Source organism: Colossoma macropomum, unplaced genomic scaffold (genome assembly GCF_904425465.1).
Source record: "Colossoma macropomum unplaced genomic scaffold, Colossoma_macropomum, whole genome shotgun sequence".
NCBI classification, from domain to species: Eukaryota; Metazoa; Chordata; class Actinopteri; order Characiformes; family Serrasalmidae; genus Colossoma; species Colossoma macropomum.
The window spans coordinates 39,154,377-39,176,900 of NW_023494795.1; the positions used below are offsets into that span (position 1 = coordinate 39,154,377).

Below are 22,524 nucleotides of genomic sequence, written 5' to 3' on the forward strand. Positions count from 1 at the left end.
TCAGTGTATCAGATCAATACATTACTACTTTCAAGGTTTAAATTGTTTAATAAAAGATTTTTGTTTTACTTCTTTTTTAATTTTTTGAAGAAACATCTTTAATTTACTACAAGTTCATTTTATTACAGGTAATTTTAGTGAAGCAGAAGAAATGTTTCTGTTTATCTTTATTATCTTTATCATCTTTATCATCTCTGACACAGCAGAGCAGATCTGAATGTTCAGAATTTAGTCTAATAGAGAGACGTCAGGAATTTTACAGCAGATATCAAGTTAATAAAATATTTTGGACACAAAGTGAACTTGGTTAATAAAAAACTATCTGTTTCTTTTAAATGTAAAGATTTAAAATATCTGAATAAGGTCAATGTTTGTGCACGAGAACCAGCAAATTAATAATTAAACAGCTCCGATACAGTTGAGTAAAATGTTTACTTGCTTCTTCTCAGTAAACAGTTGTGGTGCTGATTAAAAACATTTGCATAAACATCTGTACAGAGAGAAAAACGAAGGAACATCAGAATAGAACATCAAACAGGAGAATCGCAGGTCAGTAGAAGCTCTTTAAGATCACAGTCAGTTAATTTATTCATTTATTTTATTGGCTGGAGGAACTGGAGCGGTTACCATGGAGACGACCAGGTTAATGATCAGCTAGTGATACCAGGCTAACCTGCTGCTGAGCTGCAGCTGCTGCTGTTGACCGAGAGGATCCATTATTGCTGCTCTGAATGTTTTAGTAATTTCTGATTTGGGTGTAAATAAAATGAATTTAAATGATGTTTTATTAAAAACAGGAGCACGTCTGTAGGTTTAAAGGGTGGTGCTGTTTTGTTTACGTCTGTATTGTTGTTTAGTGCAGTGCTGTTGTAACGGTGGTGGGGGGCGCTGCAGCAGGCCAGTGCAGTTTGACCTCAGGTCTCCATGGTAACAGCTCCCTGTGTACGAGCACGTTGTGAGGAGAGACGGCGGTCTGTCTTTAAAGCTGATAACTGGATTAACTAGAATTAGAACCTCCTTAACCTGAGAGTGAGAGAGGGAGCAGAGCTCGCTGGCCCTGTCTCTCTCTCTCTCTCTCTCTCTCTCTCTCTCTCTCTCTCTCTCTTCCCTCTCTCTCTCTCTCTCTCTCTCTCTCTCTCTCTCTCTCTTTCTCTCTCACTCTCATTCTCACTCTCTCTGATAGGAGGAGTGTTTGTCTCTGCAGGAGAAAGTAGAGAGAACAGCAGTGCTGATTATTCTCTTTATTCAGTTTATTTAGTTTCTAAGGTTAATTTTCAGTGCCGAATTTAAACTGTTAGTAATTTGTTGTTGTTGTTATATTTTGTTATAAGAGTTAAAAAGTCAGAATTCAGTCTTTATCGAGTCGAGTTCAGCTGGACTTTGCGAGGAAATCTTTCATTAAAAAGAAGAAGAAAACCCATGAAGGTACAGAAAACGATTCAGTATTATTCTATATGGACTTAATCAGAGACTTAATTTTTTTTAGTATAAATTATAAAAAAAGTTTTGACCTGTTTTTGTTTAATATCTTAAACTGTACTCACATTCACTGACCTCTGATCAGTTGTACTGATTTCCAGCATTAATTAACCGTTAATTATAATCAGCTTTAGATTTTCTCCTGTAAAGACAGATTTTAACTGTGTTAAAAATGGTTTAATTTCAGTTTGTAGTGTGGAATTAATCAGTTAAATAAAATTCTTTAAATTATATAATCAGAAATGCTGGAAGGGGGTTGATTAGTTTGTGTATTGATGAAGCTTAGATTATTGATAAAGTGCTGATCTCAGATCTGATCTTATCAGTAAAGACACTGTAAATACTGTAAACAGGAATCTGATTCCAGATCAGCTCTCTGAGAAACTTCATCAGTCCGATCAGTGCTGTGGTCAGTATAGTGTTCAGTCAGGCCTGCAGTCAGTGTTTTGATCAGTGTTGTGGTTAGTCAGATGTCCGATCAGTGCTGTGGTGTGTATAGTGTTCAGTCAGGCCTGCGGTCAGAGTCGTGGTCAGTATTGTGGTTAGCCAGGCCTGTAGTCAGTATTGTGGTCAGTCAGGCCTGCAGTCAGTGTTGTGGTCAATATTGTGGTCATTTGAGCTTGCAGTCAGTTTTGGGGTCAGTCAAGCCTGCGGTCAGCCCTGCGGTCGGTGTTTTGGTCAGTCAGGCCTAGGGGTGGTGGGATCGATTCTTAGATGCGTCGCGATGCGGACGTGGATGATTCTGAATCGATTCACGAATGTTAAAAAACGATTTTCTAAATTTTAATTAATAAGCAAGGTTGACGGAATGCAAAAGGCGGAACTTTGCAAAGTGTGGAAGTGCAGCGCCCGGACAGTCCGTGGCGTGTACACTACATTAAAAGCAAGGTCAGGGGTTGCAACCCAAACATTAATAAGAGTCATTTTGTCTTTTCAACAAAAATCAAACCACCTTAGTAGCCACAAAATTCCATTTTAAGAGTCCATTTTACCATCTTGGCTGTACATGTGTCTCAGCACGTGCTAATGCCTTAGTGTAGGCTAAAAATATAATACAAACAAAAACGCAGACTTGCTTTGCTCTGCTTTAAGCTTTAGCTCAGCTGTAGCCGCTTTTCTTGCATCACCAGCCGGAAACTTTCCACAAAATTAAAACAGTTTCTTGTAAAATGTCTCTCAATATTCTACTTTTTAGCTACGAGGCTGAAGTCAGTTTCTCATTCTCCAGCTTCTCGTTCGAAATTTCCCATTCCACCTTAAATGTGGAATGTAACATTTATTGTTAAGACTGTGTTTGAACGATCAGCAGAGCTTTATTTTACTGCAAAGGAGGATTATTTTATTTTTACCTAGAAATCTAATACTGATGTGGAGCCGCATGTGGCCAGTAAAAGAGCCGCAGGTTGCCGACACCTGAGCTAGCGTATGGAAGCACTTTGGCTACTATGGAGTTGAGGGGGAAACCATATTGCATGTTTCCATCCATTTTCTGCCTGGTTGTAGTTGCTGCCAACCAGTTGGACCATCAATCCAGCGATGTCAAAACTTCGACCCAACTCGGAAAGGATGACGCGAACTACAAACTCTATCGCAACTTTTATTGCCAAGGATTTGCATCCATACTCAGTCTTTGAGAACCAGGGCTTTCGCGCTATGCCGAGATACAGCGTCCCGTCTCAGAGATATTTTACTGACACAGCGACCCCCAACTCTCTACAATGAGACCAAAACTGAAGTTATGAAATCACTGAAGAAAAAAGGTAGGATAGTTGTAATCTGGATCTTATTTTACCATAACAGCGCATTTTATCACAGATGAGTCGCAGCCAGTGTCTCATGTGCTTTAAACAAGAGCAGTGAATGGGAGCCTTCCAGTTGACTTGCCTCATCGCTTCCATTTGATTTAGTAATAAAAAAATATTGGAAGTAAATTCATTGTGAATCATTACAAATACTTTGCTTTAAAAGTTCCAAGGCCAGTGCTAAGTGTTGTGGTCAGTGTTGTGGTCCATCAGGCCTGCAGTTGGTGTTGCAGTCAGTCAGGCTTGTGGTCGATGTTGTCATCAGTATTGTGGTCAGTCAGGCCTGTGGTCAGTGTCGTGGCAAGTCAGACGTGCAGTCAGTGTTGTGGTTAGTCATACTTGCGGTCATTGGTGTGGTCAGTCAGTGGTGTGGTCAGTCAGATGTGCAGTCAGTATTGTGGCTAGTCAGACGTTTGGTCAGTATTGTGTTCAGTCAGGCCTGCAGTCATTGTCGTGGTCAGTGTAGCTCTCTGTGAGAGTTTAATAAGAACTCTGCAGGTCTAGGTTATAGCGGTTTCAGTCTGTACAGTGTTGTGCTGTGGTCATTCTGTTCTGTTTTCCTCCATGCGGTCACTCTGTTCTGCTCTCACTGGTCTCACTGGTGTAACTCATGTTTGAATCAGAGCTGGAAAACGTGGTGATATAGATGATTTAAAGTGATAAATTCCATCACTGTTTTTTGATCTGTTGTATGTTGAAGGGTCTGTTTGAGGTTATAATGTTAAATATGTTCTTATCTTCAGTATGAATACAGAGTGGACAAAATTACAGAAAAAGTTTTGGGTTGTGGGTTTTGTGATGTAAACTGTAGGTACTGTGATATATGTGATATATTAGTAACTGAATACGAGGAGTTCAAGCTCTCTGTGTTTCTACTCTCAGTGGAACTGAGTCAGTTTTGTCAGGAGACGCTGAGTCCTGGATACAGAATCTCACACTGTAACACAGCTGTGTTCGTGCTGGGGGAACCAGGGGGAACTGGGGGTCCTTGGGGGTGGGTGTTGGGTAGTCGATGTTTATTTCTAAAGGCAGTGCGATATTCTACCATAATGCACCATTAGAGTTAATAAGATAACTAATCATTTCACCTCTGCAGTCTTACTGTAAATCGGTTTATATTGATACGGGAATCTGCGTAACTGTAGCTTTGATCTTTAAACTCAACATATCAGTATAATCCCACCTGACCTGCACGGAGAAGAACATTATGGGATGTTTTCCTCTCACTGTGTCACTCTTGGTAAACTCGTCAGTGGGGATTATAGCTGGTTGTGGTTTTATGGCGATTGTGTTTAATGTTAGTATTGGAAAAGAAGGGGCGGGTCTTAATAGAATATTTGGACTGTTAATATCTGAAGCATGAAGAATATAGACATGCATCATGTATCTATTAGAGGAGTGGAAATGTGAAGAAGAAGAATGATGTAATGCTCAGCTCTGAGTGAGTCAGTCTGCTCAGTGAGTTACAGTAACAAGAGTACAGTTTAACATATATCAACACTTTAATAGTAATAATACTTATTATTTTATTAATAAACACAGTGCTGTGCTGTAAAGACTACTCTGTTCTAATGGGAAATTTCTATCATAACCACTTTTTCACATCTGTCTCAGTTTATTGTCATTTAGCCATATTATTATTATTATTATTATTATTATTATTAATAATAATAATAATAATAATGATAATAACAATGATAATAACAATAATAATTAGAAGAAGAACATTTGTTTAGTTCTGTATTGGTGACTTTTTTGATTTAAAGAATGATTGACCGGTTAGCATTAAGGTGGCTGCTGTCTTTCCTTCATTGTTAGCTTCATTAGCATATTTGGTAGAGCTGTTGAGTTGAGTGCCAGATGGTGGTCAGCATCAGTGGATGGTCCAAAATATCTTATAGTTCAGTACAGTTATAATAAAGGCACTATTAGTGATGCTGTTCAGCTACATGAACACCAACAGAGCATCATTTTGCAAAAGAAAAGCCCCCTAACACACACAGCCCCCCACCCCCGGTTGTAGTTGATTACCCAAGACGTGTTTGATGTCTCATTGTATTGTTTCCTTTTGAAGAACTTTCATCTATTGTTAATTTTTCATTCCACCTTAAATTCCACCTTAAACCATGTAACTCCTGCACCATTTAAGGTGAAACATAATTTGAAAGAGAAGCTGATGAATAGGAAGCTAACTTTAACGCGGTTTTAGGCGAGTGTACGTGATTGTAGGTTAATGCTAATGGTTTATGCTAATATGCTTCTGTTTCTTGTTATCTATATTAGCCTCGTAGCGCCAGTGCTAAAGCTACAGAAACAAACTTCAGACACCAGATAAATATCGGATCTCCGCTGGAGGCAGTGACCTTCCAGCCTCGCCCACTCACTTCTGACCGTCTCTGAAGTCACCAACAGCTTCAAAGCAGAGAGCGACCCTCAGCTTCAAACACATTGCTCAGAGAAAAGGTCAGCTGACCTGTAGGGGGTTAAAGTTCACAGAGATGAGCAGCGAGTGTAATAAAGAACAAATGTCTGATTAGAAGTAGTTCAGTTCACTGTAGATCAGACATCATCAATTAATTAAACTCCATTATTTTATTTAAAATGTAGATTCAGTGAATATTCAGTAAACCCACTATTTTACACTAAAACACAAATCACAAAAAAACACTGAAAGTAGGAATAAACATTGAAACCAGAGCTGACAGCTTAAGGATTTCACTACCTGATGATCCTCACATCACGAACACAAACAGAGACGAGCGCAGATAAACTTTCCCTGTAAAATTGATAGTGATGAGAAACTACAGAAAAGAATTACAAAACGTCCCGTTCGCTCTTCAGTCCATGCAAACTACACTGTACAAACAGCAGGTTTTGAAGCAGTTTAACATACAGCAGTTTAGCTCCACCCATTCAGCCTACAGCACTTTAGCTCCACCCTTTCAGCCTACAGCAGTTTAGCTCCACCCATTCAGCCTACAGCAGTTTAGCTCCACCCTTTCAGCCTACAGCAGTTTAGCTCTGCCCAGTTACATTATAAGTGGACCTCAGTGGAAAAACATAAAATGCTAGTAAAATGTAGGATATTAACCCTTTAACTCAGTCATTAAGACTAAACCCACCTGTCTGACATTCATGCTGGTGTCTCAGTTTTGTTCCTCCTTCAGTTTTACTGCTCTGTAGAACACACACACACGCCCCCGCCTGAGGGAGGCGTTCTCCTTCTGAGCACGTGGTTCTGAGTGTAAAGGTAGAATGTCTGCAGCTGTGTCTAACAGTTGAATGAGCAGAACGGATCCAGATGAATCTCAGCTCAAAGGTTCTCCAGCAGGAGAGCCGAACTCCTGAGGACTCTAAGGATGGTGTGGAGTTTCTGAGGCTGCAGTAGTTTGTCAGAGGGAGTTATGGGTGTTGTGGAGCGGAGGTCGTGGCAGGTCTGGGGTTCGGTTCTCCAGCCGGAGCTGAAGGTCTCTGAGCTCAGGAGGGTTTGGGTGGAGAGGAGCCTGTTTAATCGCAGACTGTCCCGCTGGTTTGGTGAGTTTGTTCTGATGTTGCTGGATTATGTGTCCAGTCTTACCTGCAGAGGGTTTCATTCAGACTAAGCAGAGCTCAACAGCAACCCTCTGCAGGTAAGACTGGACACTCCTGTTTAGGGTCATTTTGTCCTCTGCTTTGTTTGTTTGAAGTGTTGGAGCTCGCTCTTCTAAAAGTTGCTGAGTTTGTTGTATATAAACATTAAGTGCTGTTAAACTAAATGAGTTTACAGCTCATCAGTGTTGATGTTTAGAGTTTAGAGCTGGTCAGACTGAACCATCAGCAAACAGCCTGATATTCACACATAAGAGTTCTTATTTATAGATTCTGTTTGAATATAATAGAATTAATAATCATTTCACTGTTATTATTATTGTTTGAACATATGAATCTGTTCTCCAGCTGTCTGTCTATGGTGTTGGGGTGAAAGTCCACTTCAGCACTGTTTGAATGTGTTTACTTTTAAAACACTCCTATAGAGGAGGAGGAGCAGGAGGAGGTAGACCCGTTTCCTGCTGTTCACCCTCAGCGTTCCTTTATGAGTCACAGCGCAGACCTGCTGACCTCTTCATGACTTCCTGCTTTGCCCAGCCCTCCTCCTCACAGCGTCTCTTCCACCTGAACTTTAGCTCAACAGGCTGAACTGTTCAACACCTGTGATCCCGTCACTGCAGTGTTTTAGTTGAAAGATTAAAGAGCCCATATACACAGTTTCTTTTTCCTTGAGGTCTGTTAGTTATGTAAATGAGCTCTGTTCTGATTGGCTGTCCTGTTTTGTGCCTTATTCAAAAAGCAGTCTGGGCTGAAACACTTTTTTGTGAGTGGGCGGAACTAAACTGCTGTAGGTTGAATGGGCGGGACTGTATGAACTGGAGAGAAAATGAGAAGATTTTTTTTTCTGTGATATGGGCCCTTTAATAGACTCTCAACACTACAGACTTTAACAGCACTGACTGTGTTACTGTTTTATTGCTTCATTAAAGATACAACACTTTTTTTTGAGGCAGATGTTACTGAGTTTAAACTGAAACGTTTTTACATAAAGCTAAACTCTGAAGGTTGTTTTTAATGGTTTATATTTTTGTCAGGTTCAGTTCTGTTCAGATTTACTCCAAAACCGCCTCTCAGCTGGCCGGATGGTACGTGAACATAATTTACACATTACATCTGACCTGATTCCAGATTCTCAGTGATTACTGTTCACTCACTGATGATTCATTGTTCATTATTCATTATTAATTAATGAATTGAAAGGTCAAGCATCAGGCTGATCCAGACAGGTGTGAATATTAACGAGGAAGAATGGATCAGCTGGATGATCATTCTGAAAGTGCTTTATTGATGAGAGGATGATCTGACAGTGAAGTGAACACTGGAGTGAAACATTTATTTTTTTATTACTCATGTTTTCTTGTTCTGAGCCATCAGTCCTAAACAGTGTGAACACACATACAGCGCGTTTATTCTTGTAGTTCCGTTCCCTTGATCAGGATCAAAGCAGAAGATGACAAATTGTTGCATTTTAGTTCTGGTTCGATTAGCATTCACACTGACACGTTTAAAATTGAGCCAAAAATTGTAAACACAAGTCATACGAGTAAAAGGCCACAACTGATTGGGCAGTTTTTATGATGTACAGTAACTGTGATAACGTCGACTGAACTTTCTGAATCTGTTCTCTCTTCTGTCTGGACTCGCTAGGTTCATTTACATTGTGTGATATTAGATCAATAATCTGCAAGACTCCCTGCATTACTGCAGTTATGAGGCAGAGCAGAGTGAAATCTCTGTAACAGCCTCGAGTGTCTCACTACTTTTACAGAACAGAGAAACCTCAGCGCATTAATACACAGTATAATTTCTGTGTGCAGTCAAATGTGTAAATGGAAGATTTTATGATGACTTCAAACATTGTTTTAAAACCCAAACTATCTGTTTTATTATCACTGATTCAGAACTGCTAAAAAAAAGATAAAACACACCCTCGTATCAAGAATAGCATTAGAAACTCATCTTTTCCACAAAGCAGAGAAGATTTGCAGAGAGGAGACACTGGTTCGCTCTGTTGTTGGGCCATTTGGACGTCTTTCCACACTTCAAATGAAACACACCAGAGTCGTTTTTGAAGTGAATTGGGACCGCCCTGCTCAGGGGGTGTCGGTCTGCTTATTTGATGCAGCAGAGTTCAGACGGCAGGGTTTACACTCACTCTAACAAACCACATTATTGCTTTAATCAGACCAAGCCTGCCCAGTGTGAACACTCTCGGTGTGCTAAGAATGTAAATCTGGCTGTACCCTTTGTATTGTTCATATTCAGCTGCTGTTTAAATAGTTCATCCAGTTATTTGCAGTGTAACGATACACAAAATGTATTCAATTTGAGACGATGCAGTGTAGTCTCCATACAATACATTTTTCGAAAGGAATTGCTGAAAATCTCCCTCATGAGTACATTAATGTTATAAAAGTATAACATTTAAAGCAAAAGCTGCTCTACAGTGTCCTGATCTAAAGCTCTAGCATCAAGCTAACACGTTAGCCATGATATACCAATAAGCTACGATACCGTTTGATACATTACGATACACCGTGTGTGTGTGTGTGTGTGTGTGTATATATATATATATATATATATATATATATATATATATATTAGTTATAGCATCACTACATTTATGTACTCAGTGTATTTAAATCAAATCAAATCACAATCATTTCTTAATAATCATAATCAAATCAAATCATTGTGAGCTCAGATTTAAACTGCTGTTAATTGTATCTTGTTTAAGATGTTTTTGATGTACTTTTTTAGTATTAGTGCGTTATTAATTATCTGGCTTTTGATTAGCTGTAAATATAAACTTTCTGTTTTCTCTGCAGAATCTCCTCGATTGTCCACTGCTTCGGTCAGCAGTAGTGACCGAGCGTCCTCAGCCACTCTGTCCGACTGCTCCGATTTCCCGGAAGGTGCGAGACCCGTGAGCGTGGTGTCCACCGTCTCGTCCGGATCCGGCTCGTCGCGGGACGATATCGCCCCGGCCGGCGCGGTGCTGACCACTGAGGATGACCTGGAGCTGGACCTGCATCCTTCAGCAGAGAGTAGCAAGGCGCAGGACGCTAAACCGGGACGCTGCGACTTCTGTGTCCAGAACAGTAACGGTGACGGCGTGGTGAACAGTTTGATCCCTTTTGCCTCTCAAACCATGGCCCCCAACCCCCAGCTCACATACCTGGACCGCGTTGTCATGGAGATCATTGAGACGGAGAGGATGTACGTGAGGGACCTGCGCAGCATCGTGGAGGTAAAAACTCACTGACAGTTCACTAAAAAAAATGTCTCTAATAGACTTTATGATTTCTGTTAATAATATTTAATAATAAAATGTGAACAGTCTCCGACCAAAAATAATCTGATACTCAGGATGCATGAACTGACCAGGAGTGACTGGGGTCTGAACGAGCTGCATACACTGATTACATCACACCAGAGCGTTACCGGCACAGCTTTACTTGTTAACCAGGTGTGGAGGATAATCTGATATCACATAATGTACACTCACTGTCCTCGTTCACTTATAACACCATCCCCCCCACCCCAACAGAGCTGACACTGAGTTAATCTCTTTATTCCATTAGCGTTCACATCAGTTGAGTGATGGAGCTATTTTAGTTTAATACTTTAATTGTAACTGTTCTGTATGAGCTGCAGTTCCTCTTTGCATTTGTTATTAGAGAATCAGTGTAGATCAGGAGACAAACTCTTTTTAGTTCACAGGCCAACTTACAAGCTACGAGAAGAAGCACAGTTTTCTCCAAAGCACAGACATTTCTCCAAAAAAAACCCTGAAGTCTGATAAAGTCTAGGAACAGATAATAATAATGAATAACAATAAAATACACTAATGTAATAAAAACAAATGACAGAGTTCACTATACAGGCCTCAGTTCTCAATCTTCTGTCTTGTTTGGTCAACTTCTCGACTGGCTGCCTGTTTAAGAGCATCTAATCAGCCGTGTGGAATAGCGTCAGGTGGGCTGGACTAAAGAATTAGTTTATTAGACCAATAACATGACAGTAAGAACAACAACCCATTAAAGTGTTTTCTAGCATCAATTTTACCATAATTTATCTGAAGGTTACATTCTGACTATAGTTAATCTGAGCAGCGCTGGACACAGAACAGGTCATCTAACCTCAAAGAATGAAAAGATTACATGCGTACTGGTGCATTAATATTTACTTTTCACAGAATGTTTTAATCAGGAATGTGAGACTGTAGAGCCCGCAGAAAAGACACATCTGTTTCACATGGGAAGTGTGCAAAAACCACGTGTTTAACAGTAATCACAACTTTTTTCACGTGTGAAGAGTTTTGTTTTGTTCACGTGAAATTTATGTGAGTTTTCTGTTAGGGGAACTGTAGCTACGAAAAGCTGAGTTCGCTAACTGATCTCAACATTGTTCTGTAGTGTTATTTATGGTTGGACATCAAAATCATTGTTTAGTAAATATAGTAAATCCAGGATGACTGCAGTACTGTTTTGAAGAGTTCACATTTCTCACTTCTCAGAAGTAGTTCTTAGAGACGGTTGCTAAGCAGTGAGAGCTTGAGCTTTGTGTCACTGATTATTTTGCAAACAGTCAGTTACGGTCCACAAGATGATTTTAATTTAGAACACAGACTCTAAATTAATCTGATATGAGCAGGAATTGGGCTGGATAAGAACTGTAATTGGGCCAAATATGAACCGTAAATTGGCCGCAAAAGAACTGTACTTGGGCCGGAATAAGAACCGTAATTGGGCCTAATAAGAAACTTAATCAGGCCAGATAAGAATCAAAACTAGGCTGAATAGGAACTGTAATTGGGGCGAATATGAACCGTAAATTGGCCACCTGAGAACTGTCTTCAGGCCTGATAAGAAACTTAATGGAGCTGGATAAGAATCAAAATCAGGCCAGATAGAAACTGTAATTGGGCTGGATAAGCATTGTAACCAGGCCAGATAGGAACTGTGATTTGGCTGCATAAGAACTGTAATTGGGCTGGATATGAACCGTAAATTAGCCGCATAAGAACTGTAATCAGGCCTGATAAGAAACCTAACGGGGACGGATAAAAATCGAAATCAGGCCAGATAGTAGCTGTAGTCGGGCTGGATAAGATCTGTAATTTGGCCGGATAAGAACTGTAAATGGGCCTAATAAGAAACTTAATCAGGCCAGATAAGAATCAAGATTAGGCCAAATAGGAACTGTAATTGGGCCAAATATGAACCGTATATTGGCCGCATGAGTAATGTAATCAGGCCTAATAAGAAATTTAATGGAGCCGGATAAGAATCAAAATCAGGCCAGATAGGAACTGTAATCGGGCTGGATAAAAACGGTAATCAGGCCGGATAAGAACTGTGATTTGGCTGCATAAGAACTGTAAGTGGGCCGGAGAAGAACCGTAAAATTGGCCACATAAGAATTGTAATCGGACCTGATAAAAAAACTTAATTGGGCCAGATAAGAATCAGAATCAGGCCAGATAGGTACTGTAATTTGGCCGCATAAGATCTGTAATTGGGCCGGATAAGAACTGTAATTGGGCCATATGTTTGACAGTTTTACTCTCAGTCCAGATTCTGAATCTGACTGATACGGCTAAAATGCTGAAATGTGTCTTTAATGGGAATCAGTCATTATTGACTAATTATTAGTGTTCAGACTGTAACAGTGCTTTTCCATTATGAACATCGTTTCTGTGTCCTGATCTCCTGATTGTACAGTTTCTGCAAAAAAAGATTCCAGGTCTATGCCAAAATTTCAAAATATAAGACTTCATAAAAATAATTTTAATAGTGGTAAAAATGACAGTGTTGAAACACTGTTTGTTTTCAGCACAGACGCGTTCAGTCAGTGTGACCAGCAAATCGAACAGTGAGAATATCAGCCGTGTGGCTGAACGTTTCTCCTGCAGGTCTGATGGCACTTCATCCTGCAGATCGCTAATTGATGATGTAAACGGTTCAGCAGGAACATCTATAATGGTCTAAAGCACTGCAGATGAAGTTCCTGATAAACTGGAGTTTGAAGGTTCTGCTCCTGCCTGTTTGCTCATGAATGAGTCGTTAACTATCTGATAGCCAGTTCTGACCTTTAGAGAGCCGCTCATCCTGTTAACTGGATTATCACATTACGTAACAGTGTTTACTGTCTCCACCTGAACGTGCAGGAACACGCAGTGCAGTTCCACACAGCTAAAGAGTGAGGAGAACTTGCACTCTCACCTGTGCATGCTGGAACCTGACCTATAAAATCTGCCTGCATTACGGTTCCACAAATCCTCATAATACAGAAGAACCACGTTCTGATTATATCAGACTGTTTCCTAAAAGGCTGCAGTTACAGTGTGAATGTTCTCTGTATCTGCCGTCCTGCGAGTTCTACAGCAGGTCTGATCTAATTGATGATTTGTTTCAATTGTCAATAAAGTTGAGTGACTTTAAACATAGAAAATGTGCTGTATGGTGTTCTCCTAATGAGCTCCTTACAGCCCCCTTTGTTCAGCACAGTGAACTGCTCTGTGGTTTTGTTGTTTTTTGCAGGACTATCTCACCCATATTATAGATACGGCTGACCTTCCCATCGGTCCAGAACAGGTGTGTGCTCTCTTCGGGAACATAGAGGACATCTACGAGTTCAACAGGTAAGGAGCCTAAATACTCAGAACTGCAGAGCTCTCAGAACCCAGAACCGCAGAGTTTAAACAAAACACCAGAACTTTTTCTGATTTCTGTTTAAAACATTTCACTGAGAATTTTATTTTGGCCAAAAAAGATGTAGATTTTATGAAATATTATGATTTATTGTTATTGATTGTAAGCAAAATGAATGCGGTTTTATCTCGACTATGGTTGTTTCACTGCTGATGAAGACTGTATTTTATACTTAAACCTGTCTGATCTCTAACTAACCGTGTTTTCTTATCTGTTTGTATTTGTGTTTGTGATGTAATAAAGGGGTTTATTCTTAAAACAGGTGATTCAGAACATGTTCCCTCTTTCTCTCACTTAGATTTTCATCCAGCAACTGTATGATGTTTAGAGTTCAGTGTCTTTATTTTTAGCACTGAAACCCTGAGAAGTGACTGATTCTGATCTATATTTCTTTAAAGAATATTAAGGTTATAAATTATATTCTTGTAATGGAAAAAACTTAGCTAATTCTGGTGTAACATATCAGATCAGTGATCTTTACTGACCTTTACTGACCTGTAAACTGTTCCTAACACTGTGCTGTTCAGAGATACAGGAGAGCTACAGGAGAGGAGGCAGTAAATGATGAAGGGATGAGTGGAGGAGTGGAGAGGAGGGATATGTGCAGGTGCTTCAGTTTGAGTTTGTTTGTGTTGAAACACTGAAATAACAGTTCAGTTCTGAGTCTCTCCACATTTTCTGTATTTTACTGAAGGTGTTTGCAGAAGGTCAGTATCTGCAGATCTAAGATCATAAAGAGACAGACATTCAGGAGCCTTAAGGTCATTTAGAGCTTTAGAAAAAAACAGCAGCAGAGCTTTAAAATCTCTCTAAAAGATCCAGACAGTCAGTGCAGTGTGTAAACAGGGTGATATGAGCTCTCTGTGTTGGCGTTGTGAGGATCTGTGCTGCTGTGTTCTGTACAAGCTGTAGAGGATGGATTGTTTTCTCCAGTAAGAAGATCATTACAGTGATCAACTCTGCTGAACAAATGCAGCAACAAGTTTCTCTGTGTCACTGTGAGAGAGAAAAGGCTGAACTTTCTCACATGATAAAAAGCTGCTTTAGTGACTCTGTTTACATGCAGATAAAACAGAGCTCAGAGTCTAAGATCACACCCAGATTTCCTACTGCAGGTTTGGTAGATGAGGATAAAGAGCCGAGATTCTCATATAGCAGCTTTCTCTGAGTTTCAGTACCAGCAATCAGTATTTCAGTTTTAACTCTTATTAACTCGTATTACCTAAACTGGTCAGAAAGCTCATCTCTGCTGGAACGCTGTGATGAATGGCTTGCTGTGTTACTGAAGTGGTTGCTGTGTGTGTTTTTTTTTTTTTTCCTGCATGCTCTCAGATCTGGACGTCTAAACTGATAAACTGAAGGGTCAAAATGAAGTATTTACAGAGTCATGATGTTATTTATTCCCTTTTTAGAAGCTGTTGTATCTCCTGTAACTGAACACTGAGTTCACTGGGGGATTTGATTGTGTTACAGCTGTGTAATATATCATTTATTAATCATTATCATGATGGTGATGTTTGTAGAGTCACAGTTCCAGATGTGATCTTTTACTGAGAGCAGTCACAGTGTGCTGTGATCCTCCTGTTGGAGGGAATGTAGACTTATTAGTGGAAAAGAAACTAAAAGTGAAATTTCCAAATTAATCCAACACCTCCTGAATGCAGAGGTCACAACAGGGGGCACAATAGTGTGCTGGTTGTTAGCACATAGATGTGGCGCAAGTTAACACGGCTGAAAAGTTCCCAAAAAACTCCAGTGAAGCCTGTAGATGTGAGTTGCGAGTGTGAAGAACACACTACAGTAAAAATAAACATTAAATCTTACAGAGAAAATAATTCTAGTATTTAGCTAATGATAGCGTTTCGCTAGCTAGCTCATTTAACTTGTGTTATCAGTTGTGCTCCAGATGTTAAGAGCCAGACTAGTGGAGTTTGGGGGGCATGTCCTTTTTAGGTGGGCAACACGGCACAGTATAATATTGCAGAATGTATTATTAACGTAAGAAATATATTTTTCATTTTTCACATCTGATTAGTTGGAACAGAGAAAAAATAGCCAGTAGTGCTACATTTAACAAACGCTATAATACTATGAGCTCAATGACTTTTATTCAGTATTCCGCACTAAATCCAGTTAAACGGGACTAATTTTGCTCTCTTTTTAATGAAACATGCAGTTGGTCAGTGTCTACAAGTACTGACGATATACACGTTTTGTTCAGATATATGTTCAGAAAAGCAGATTGTGCCATATTTTATCACGATAGTGAGATGTATTGGTATGTTGCCCAGCACTACTTGTTAGCATCACAATCCAGCACCAAAAGTTTAACAAGTTGCCATCAGGTGTGTTTCCTTGATACAAGATCACATCTGATCACGAGACAAAAATCACAGAAGGCTGGAAAATGCAAATGAGCCTGTAACCAATCACAATGTGCTGTGATCATCCTGACCAATCAATTTCTGTGGAAGCTCATCTGGAGCTGTGAGATTATTTCAGTTGAAATTATTCAATATTGATTAATCAGTAGATTAAAATGTTTTCTAACATCATGTATCAGTAAAATCACAGTGTGTTTTTTTTCTCTGGCGTGAATTCACTGTGTGGACTTTTCCTGTTTTGAGACACTGTTTATTTGTTCATCATTTCTTTTCTTTTATTTGTTTTCCAATTGTTTATCTGATGGTTATTGTCTGTTTGTGGTCAGTGAGCTCCTACAGGCGCTGGATATGTGTGAGAATGACCCTGTGGCCATCGCCAGGTGCTTCGTACTAAAGGTCAGTTTTTGTTTTGTTTTGTTTTTATTAATTTTTTATTAATTTTTCATATTTAATAACAAAAAAGGGAAAAAAGATCTGGAGGGATAAAGTATTTAACATGTACAGGATGTCGGATGTTTAGAGAGTCTTAACACAGTTAAGGTCCAAAAATGGATGGTTGCTGCCTCGGCATCATGGAATCTGACTGTTGGCTGTTCCAGAATACAAATGTCCAGAAAATATCCACACCATAAATATGATAAAGATTAAGTTCAAACCAGCCTTTCGAGACTTTTTTTTTTGGCCACAGTTAAGGCTGCTAACATGAGCTTTCTTTGTTGTGCACTAAGCATCAGATTAGAGTCAAGAAGCCAAAGTAAAGTTGAGGACAGAGAAACGTTAAATAGCCAGACAGGAGTTGTATGATATACAACCATAAATTCTTCATAACTGAACATGACAAAAACATGTGAACATAATCTCCAACCAGACACAACTGACACCTGTTACAGTTTTTGTCATTGAAAGCTTCGTCAAAAAAGCACGACAGGGAGTGAATTAAATCCTGTGAGCTAATGTAAAGTGAATCACTGAGGAGACAAATTCTTAGAAGAGAATTCTTAGAATTCTTAGAAATCACTGAACAGTAAAGAGGCTGTAAACAGGTGTGTAGAAAAGTGTGTAAATAAATCACTGATGTTTTTGTTTGTTTGTTGTTTATTAGAGTGAATATTTTGAGATCTACACTCAGTACTGCACCAACTACCCAAAGTAAGTACGTCTCCAGCAAAACTTCCAGTTCTGAGCATAGATGACAGATAATCAAAGAAATATTAACCTTGCTGTCTTTATACTTCATATAATGTAATTACACTTTGATAATGTATTATGATTAAAGTTAGTGAAGTGAGAGCGGCGTCAGTGTTTCAGGTTTATTTCTAGATGTTTGTGTGTTTATTAAAGCTGTTTGTTGGTTTGTTGGTGTTGAGTGTGTTGTTCTGCTGTATGGTTTAATTTGAGGTGCTGATGCTGTGCTGCCCTCTAGCTGTGAAAACGTGCAGTTAGTGATCTGTCTGTCCGCAGATGGTCAGATGTGGATGTTCTGTTCTGCTAATTTTAAAGCACCATCTCTATTTATTTGCTAAGTAAAAAAAAACATTTGCACAGGCCACATATTATACAAATTTTTTCCCCAGTGTGTTAAATTCAATGAATAAACAGCAACTGTGTATTAAAATTTGCAGAAGTGTGTCTCTGTGAAGGAAGTGTAACTTATACACATCCTTCACAGAGACTCTGTATATGTATAATTTTAACTAAAACTGAAAGTTTTGCTGGTCAGTCAGTCACTGATTGATCAGTATTGACGGCAGTATTGGTGATGATTTTTCTTCAGTTCCGTCGCTGCTCTGACTGACTGTATGAGGAATAAAACTCTGGCAAAGTTTTTCCGGGAGCGTCAGGCAGCTCTGAAACGCTCGCTCCCGCTCGGCTCCTATCTGCTCAAACCTGTCCAGCGAATCCTGAAATATCACCTCCTGCTTCAGGTCAGTGCCGTGCTCTGAAACACACTCCACAGATCATGATCTCTGAACATCTGCAATCATCCTGACCTGTTTTTAGATATTTTTATTTTTAATTCCCGGGTAACTGAGTGTGTGAGATGTAAACAGAGTGATTCAGAGTGGTTTGGTGTGAAATGGTTCAGGTTTCTTTACAGTGGTGGTGTACATGTTTGTGTTTGTGTGTGTTTGTGTTTTAATTTAAGGAAATAGCCAAACATTTTGATCCTGAGGAGGAGGGGTATGAGGTGGTGGAGGAGGCAATCTACACGATGACTGGAGTGGCCTGGTATATCAATGACATGAAGAGAAAGCACGAGCATGCAGTTCGTCTGCAGGTATTTCTGTTATACTGTATAGTGTGGCTCTGATCCCGTACTGGTATCTGCGCTGACACTGGCGCTTACATGCAGCATCTGTGCCGAAGATGGGAATCTAGTCCTGCCTGCGGTGTCTCCATCGGTCAGCTGTGTCACTCAGCACTCAGGGCTCTCACGGGCTGTCGCTTCAACCAAGCCAAAAAAAACGCTGAAAGTAGCTGCTGACAGCGGTTTTATTTTGGTTTTACCAAAATAAAATACTTTAAAAAAATGTAATTAGATAAATATCAGGATAAATATAGGTTAGATAGTTAGTATCCGTATCGGTATCAGCCTATATTTGAAGGATCTGGTATCAGTTTTGATATTAGACGGGAAAAAGTGTTCAGGAAATTTGAGCCTCCTCTGAACCTTATCTCAAAAATATTTTCCTACTTATCTGGAGGAGTATCTCCACGTGTGCGTGAAGGTCAGTTGGAGGCTGGTCTGCTCACCTGTGCAGGTATATGAGCCTCAGCTCTGAAGGAAAGCATCGTTTCAGAATAGAGACACAATTTGCATCATCACATAATTTATCTGTTTGCTGTCTGCCAGACAGTTTCAGGCTTTAACCAGTTATGTTACATTATCAATCTTTGATTAAATAAAGCTATTAGTAGTAACTTTAACTTGTGTCTTCCAGTTTGGAAGTTCTTTGTTCTGACCAGATACATCAGTATTAATTCTATTTAAAATAGGGGGTCATTTGTGTGATCACTTTTTTGTTAAAGTGATAGTTTAGAAAAAAAAAGGACTTTTCTGAAATCTAGTGATTTTGGGTGGATTAGTCCCACTACCTGTATTATACAGTATATAGTTGTTGACCTCACAGATGAGAGGTTACACGATGCAATGCAAATGGAGAGGCTGAAGTTTCATTCATGTCTTTTGTTCTCAAACGTTCCTCAGGAGGTCCAGTCTCTGCTCATCAACTGGAAAGGGCCAGATCTGACCACATACGGAGAGCTGGTTCTGGAGGGCACCTTTCGCGTCCATCGTGCCAAAAATGAGCGAACGCTCTTCCTCTTCGACCGCATACTGCTCATCACCAAACGCCGCGGAGAGCATTACGTCTACAAAACACATATTTCAGTAAGACTCGCATCAGGTTGGGAATTTAGTGTAGTCTCATCTTCAGAGTCTGACCAAATCGGCTGTCGGTCAAATGTGATCTTAAAAGTATCCATTTTCTGTTTGTGGCAAAGTAAGAAGTAAAAACTTTCAAATGGCTTCAGTGTCTCCTACAGCTTTAGAGAGAAACAGTTTAGTAATCCAGTTTTAACAGTAACAGAATCTGATGTTACATTCACTAATGTTGTTAATTCATTAATGTTGTTTAAGCCGTTTTAGATTAAACTGTTCTCTGACTTTCACCAGCTTTAAAGCTCATCAGGTCAGTTATTAATCATCTGATTACATCACTGTCACCTCAGTCTGCAGTGTTTATTCTCTAAGGTGTGTTGAGTTGAATTGTGTTAAGATGTTAATATGTTCATAGTGTGTTAATGTTTGTTTGTTTGTGTGTTTGTGTGTTTGTGTGTGTGTGTGTGCGTGTGAAGTGTTCCACTCTGATGCTGATCGAAAGCGCTAAAGACTCGCTGTGTTTCAGTGTCACTCACTACAAACATCCCAAACAGCCCCACACTGTTCAGGTGAGTCCACCTAATACTAAACGCTGACCACTTAACACTGACCACCCAACATTTACCACTCAACAATGATCACCTAATAATGACCACTCAACACTGACCACCCAACACTGACCACTGATCCCCTAATGCTGACCACTCAACAGTGACCACTCAACACTGACTACCTAACACTGACTACTCAACACTGATCTCCTAATGCTGACCACAGAACAATCAATACTGCCTACTGTCCATCTTATCACTGTCCACTCAACACTGACCACTGACCATTCAGCACTGACCACTGATCATCTACCAATGAACACTCAACACTGACCACTGCCGCTTTAGTCCCTGTGACCCTTTTAAATGACCTTTGACCCTGTGTGTCAGGCTCGGACAGTGGACGAGAGGAAACTGTGGGCTCATCACATCAAACGGCTCATTTTAGAGAATCACCAGGCGGTCATTCCTCAGAAGGTAGTGAATGTTCTGCTTTTAGAAAAAAGTTTTTTTTCTATACAACAATAGAACAAACAACCAGTGTTACATTTAAAACCTCTACGTTTTACCATGTTAAGTTCTTTAATTTGACTAGTTTAAATTGAATTTAGCTGTAAAGTATTTGTGTTGTAAATCTCACTCGGCTGCTTTGCAGATCAGAGCCTCACTGTGTTCTCTGCTTAAATAAAGGCTGACTGATGTTGAACCAATTTTTGTAAAGTGTGTACTCTGGACCCCCAGTGACTGAGAGATCCTAAACAATTCTTTATACCATTAGTAGTTTGAACCAGTCATGACACTGCGGATGTTTGTGTTTTAGGCTAAAGAGGCCATTCTGGAAATGGATTCTTTCTGTGAGTGTTTAATTACAGGATTCACACTGTTCACCAGAACTGAATATAAACTGAATTTAAAACTGAATTAATGCTGTGAAATGTTCTGTCATTCATAATCTGTGACTGTAATAGTGTCCATAATTCATCTGTTTTTGGAAAATAAATTTGTGGCACAGATCCAAAGTACAGATACAGCCCCGAGAGACTGAAGAAGGGCGTTACCCACCAGTCAGAGGACTCTAACGGTCGCCAGGGGCAACGCCAGTCAGGTGAGTAACCTTACATCTGTCTGACTGAGAGGTTTAATATACTTATTGAGGTCATTAATGGTATCATTTAAATATTAATCTTCTGTAAAACTGATTATTTTATTTGTCTTTATGCAGAATTAACTAAACAGATCCTGAAAAACACTAAAGGTAAATCTTTACATGTTGACAAATTGCTTCATCGCTTTTTTTTACTGCATAAATTTTGAGCTGTAGTTTCTTTTTATTGGCCCCTTTAACGTTGTTTTATAAAAAAAAACATTTGACTGCTTTTTTAAGCTTCTGGATGTTTTTGTTTGATCTAATAATGTTCTCTCTTTTTTTCTTTCTTTGTGTGTTTGCTGCTCGTCTTTGTGAATCCTGCAGCGGTTCTGAAGGTAAGACGACACTGATTAAAACATATGGTTTGGTTAAATGTACAGGAAATCAGTGTAAACACTGTTTTAATTAATCTGATTGAGTCAAATGGTTTGTATATGAGTGGTTTAAACTCTGTCAGTGGACACAAACTCACAGATTTTTAATTTGTTCAGTTTAACTCTGGACTTTAATTATCTTAGATTTTTTTTGTCAGATGAGTGTTGAACACCTTCTGACTGAAAAAAAAAATCTGAGTTATATTTATATAGTCATATTCTAATCTAAACTGTCTGCTAGTGTAATGAGAAGATGAGTTCTGAGATTGTTTCTATAAATATTTTAGTTTGGGGCAAAAATGAATTCCTCACCAGAAAAAAAAGACTTTCAGTTTTTGTGAAAACTTTTAATTTTCTCATTGTTTCTTTTATCTTCACACTAAACCCTTATGTTTTTCTAAGCATAGGTATGTAGTGTGTACAGTTTATATGATGAATGCAGTATGCTGTATACTGTGTATATAGTGCAGGTGTATGGTGTATACATTTACGGCATTTTGCAGATGCTCTTATCCCGAGCCACTTACAATTTGGTCATTTTACACAGGTAGACAAAGGTAGTGTTAGGAGTTCTTATTAGTACAGCATAGGGTGCCCAGGCAGGGGATCAAACCCCATTCTACAGCATGAAGGGCAAAGGTGTTAATCAGTACACTATACCAACCACTGTCTATATGGTGTACACGGTGTATACTGTGTATATCTCTATACGGTGTAAATGCTGTGTACAGTGTATTTGGTATATATAGTGCAGGTATATAGTGTATACAGTGTATATGGTGCAGGTATGTGTTGTATATGGTGGATATGGTGTGTACAGTGTATGTGGTGTATACGGTGTATATGATGAATGTGGTGTGTATGTTGTATATGGCGTATAGGGGATATGCGGTGTATATGGTGTAAACAGTGTAAATGGTGTATATGGTACATATTGTGTATACTGTGTATATGGTGTATACATATTGATATATGTAGTGCAGGTATATAGTGTATATGATGTATACAGTGTATATGATAAATATGGTGTATGATAAACTCAGTGTATACTGTTTGTATATTGTGTATGAATGCAGTGTTTATGGTGTATATGGTGTAAAT

At 39.3% G+C, this 22,524-nt stretch overlaps 1 protein-coding gene across 6 annotated transcripts in view; it reads left to right on the forward strand.

Annotated features, from left to right (window-relative positions):
• LOC118815950 (pleckstrin homology domain-containing family G member 3) overlaps positions 1–22,524 on the forward strand; it is a 44,996-nt gene that overhangs the window by 13,152 nt on the left and 9,320 nt on the right. For 3 of the 6 annotated variants that reach the window (XM_036582394.1, XM_036582397.1, XM_036582400.1), the window contains exons 1-15: positions 6,517–6,815; positions 7,904–7,954; positions 9,698–10,119; positions 13,415–13,515; positions 16,296–16,365; positions 17,072–17,118; positions 17,744–17,894; positions 18,116–18,247; positions 19,178–19,360; positions 19,828–19,920; positions 20,293–20,379; positions 20,723–20,756; positions 20,915–21,007; positions 21,125–21,157; positions 21,374–21,384. In XM_036582394.1, coding sequence (XP_036438287.1) covers positions 6,686–6,815; positions 7,904–7,954; positions 9,698–10,119; positions 13,415–13,515; positions 16,296–16,365; positions 17,072–17,118; positions 17,744–17,894; positions 18,116–18,247; positions 19,178–19,360; positions 19,828–19,920; positions 20,293–20,379; positions 20,723–20,756; positions 20,915–21,007; positions 21,125–21,157; positions 21,374–21,384 — 1,638 coding nt within the window. In that variant the 5' untranslated portion in view covers positions 6,517–6,685. Of the gene's footprint in view, positions 1–6,516; positions 6,816–7,903; positions 7,955–9,697; positions 10,120–13,414; positions 13,516–16,295; positions 16,366–17,071; positions 17,119–17,743; positions 17,895–18,115; positions 18,248–19,177; positions 19,361–19,827; positions 19,921–20,292; positions 20,380–20,722; positions 20,757–20,914; positions 21,008–21,124; positions 21,158–21,373; positions 21,385–22,524 lie in introns of those variants that run through there. The other 3 variants (XM_036582396.1, XM_036582395.1, XM_036582399.1) reach the window with 3 other exon arrangements.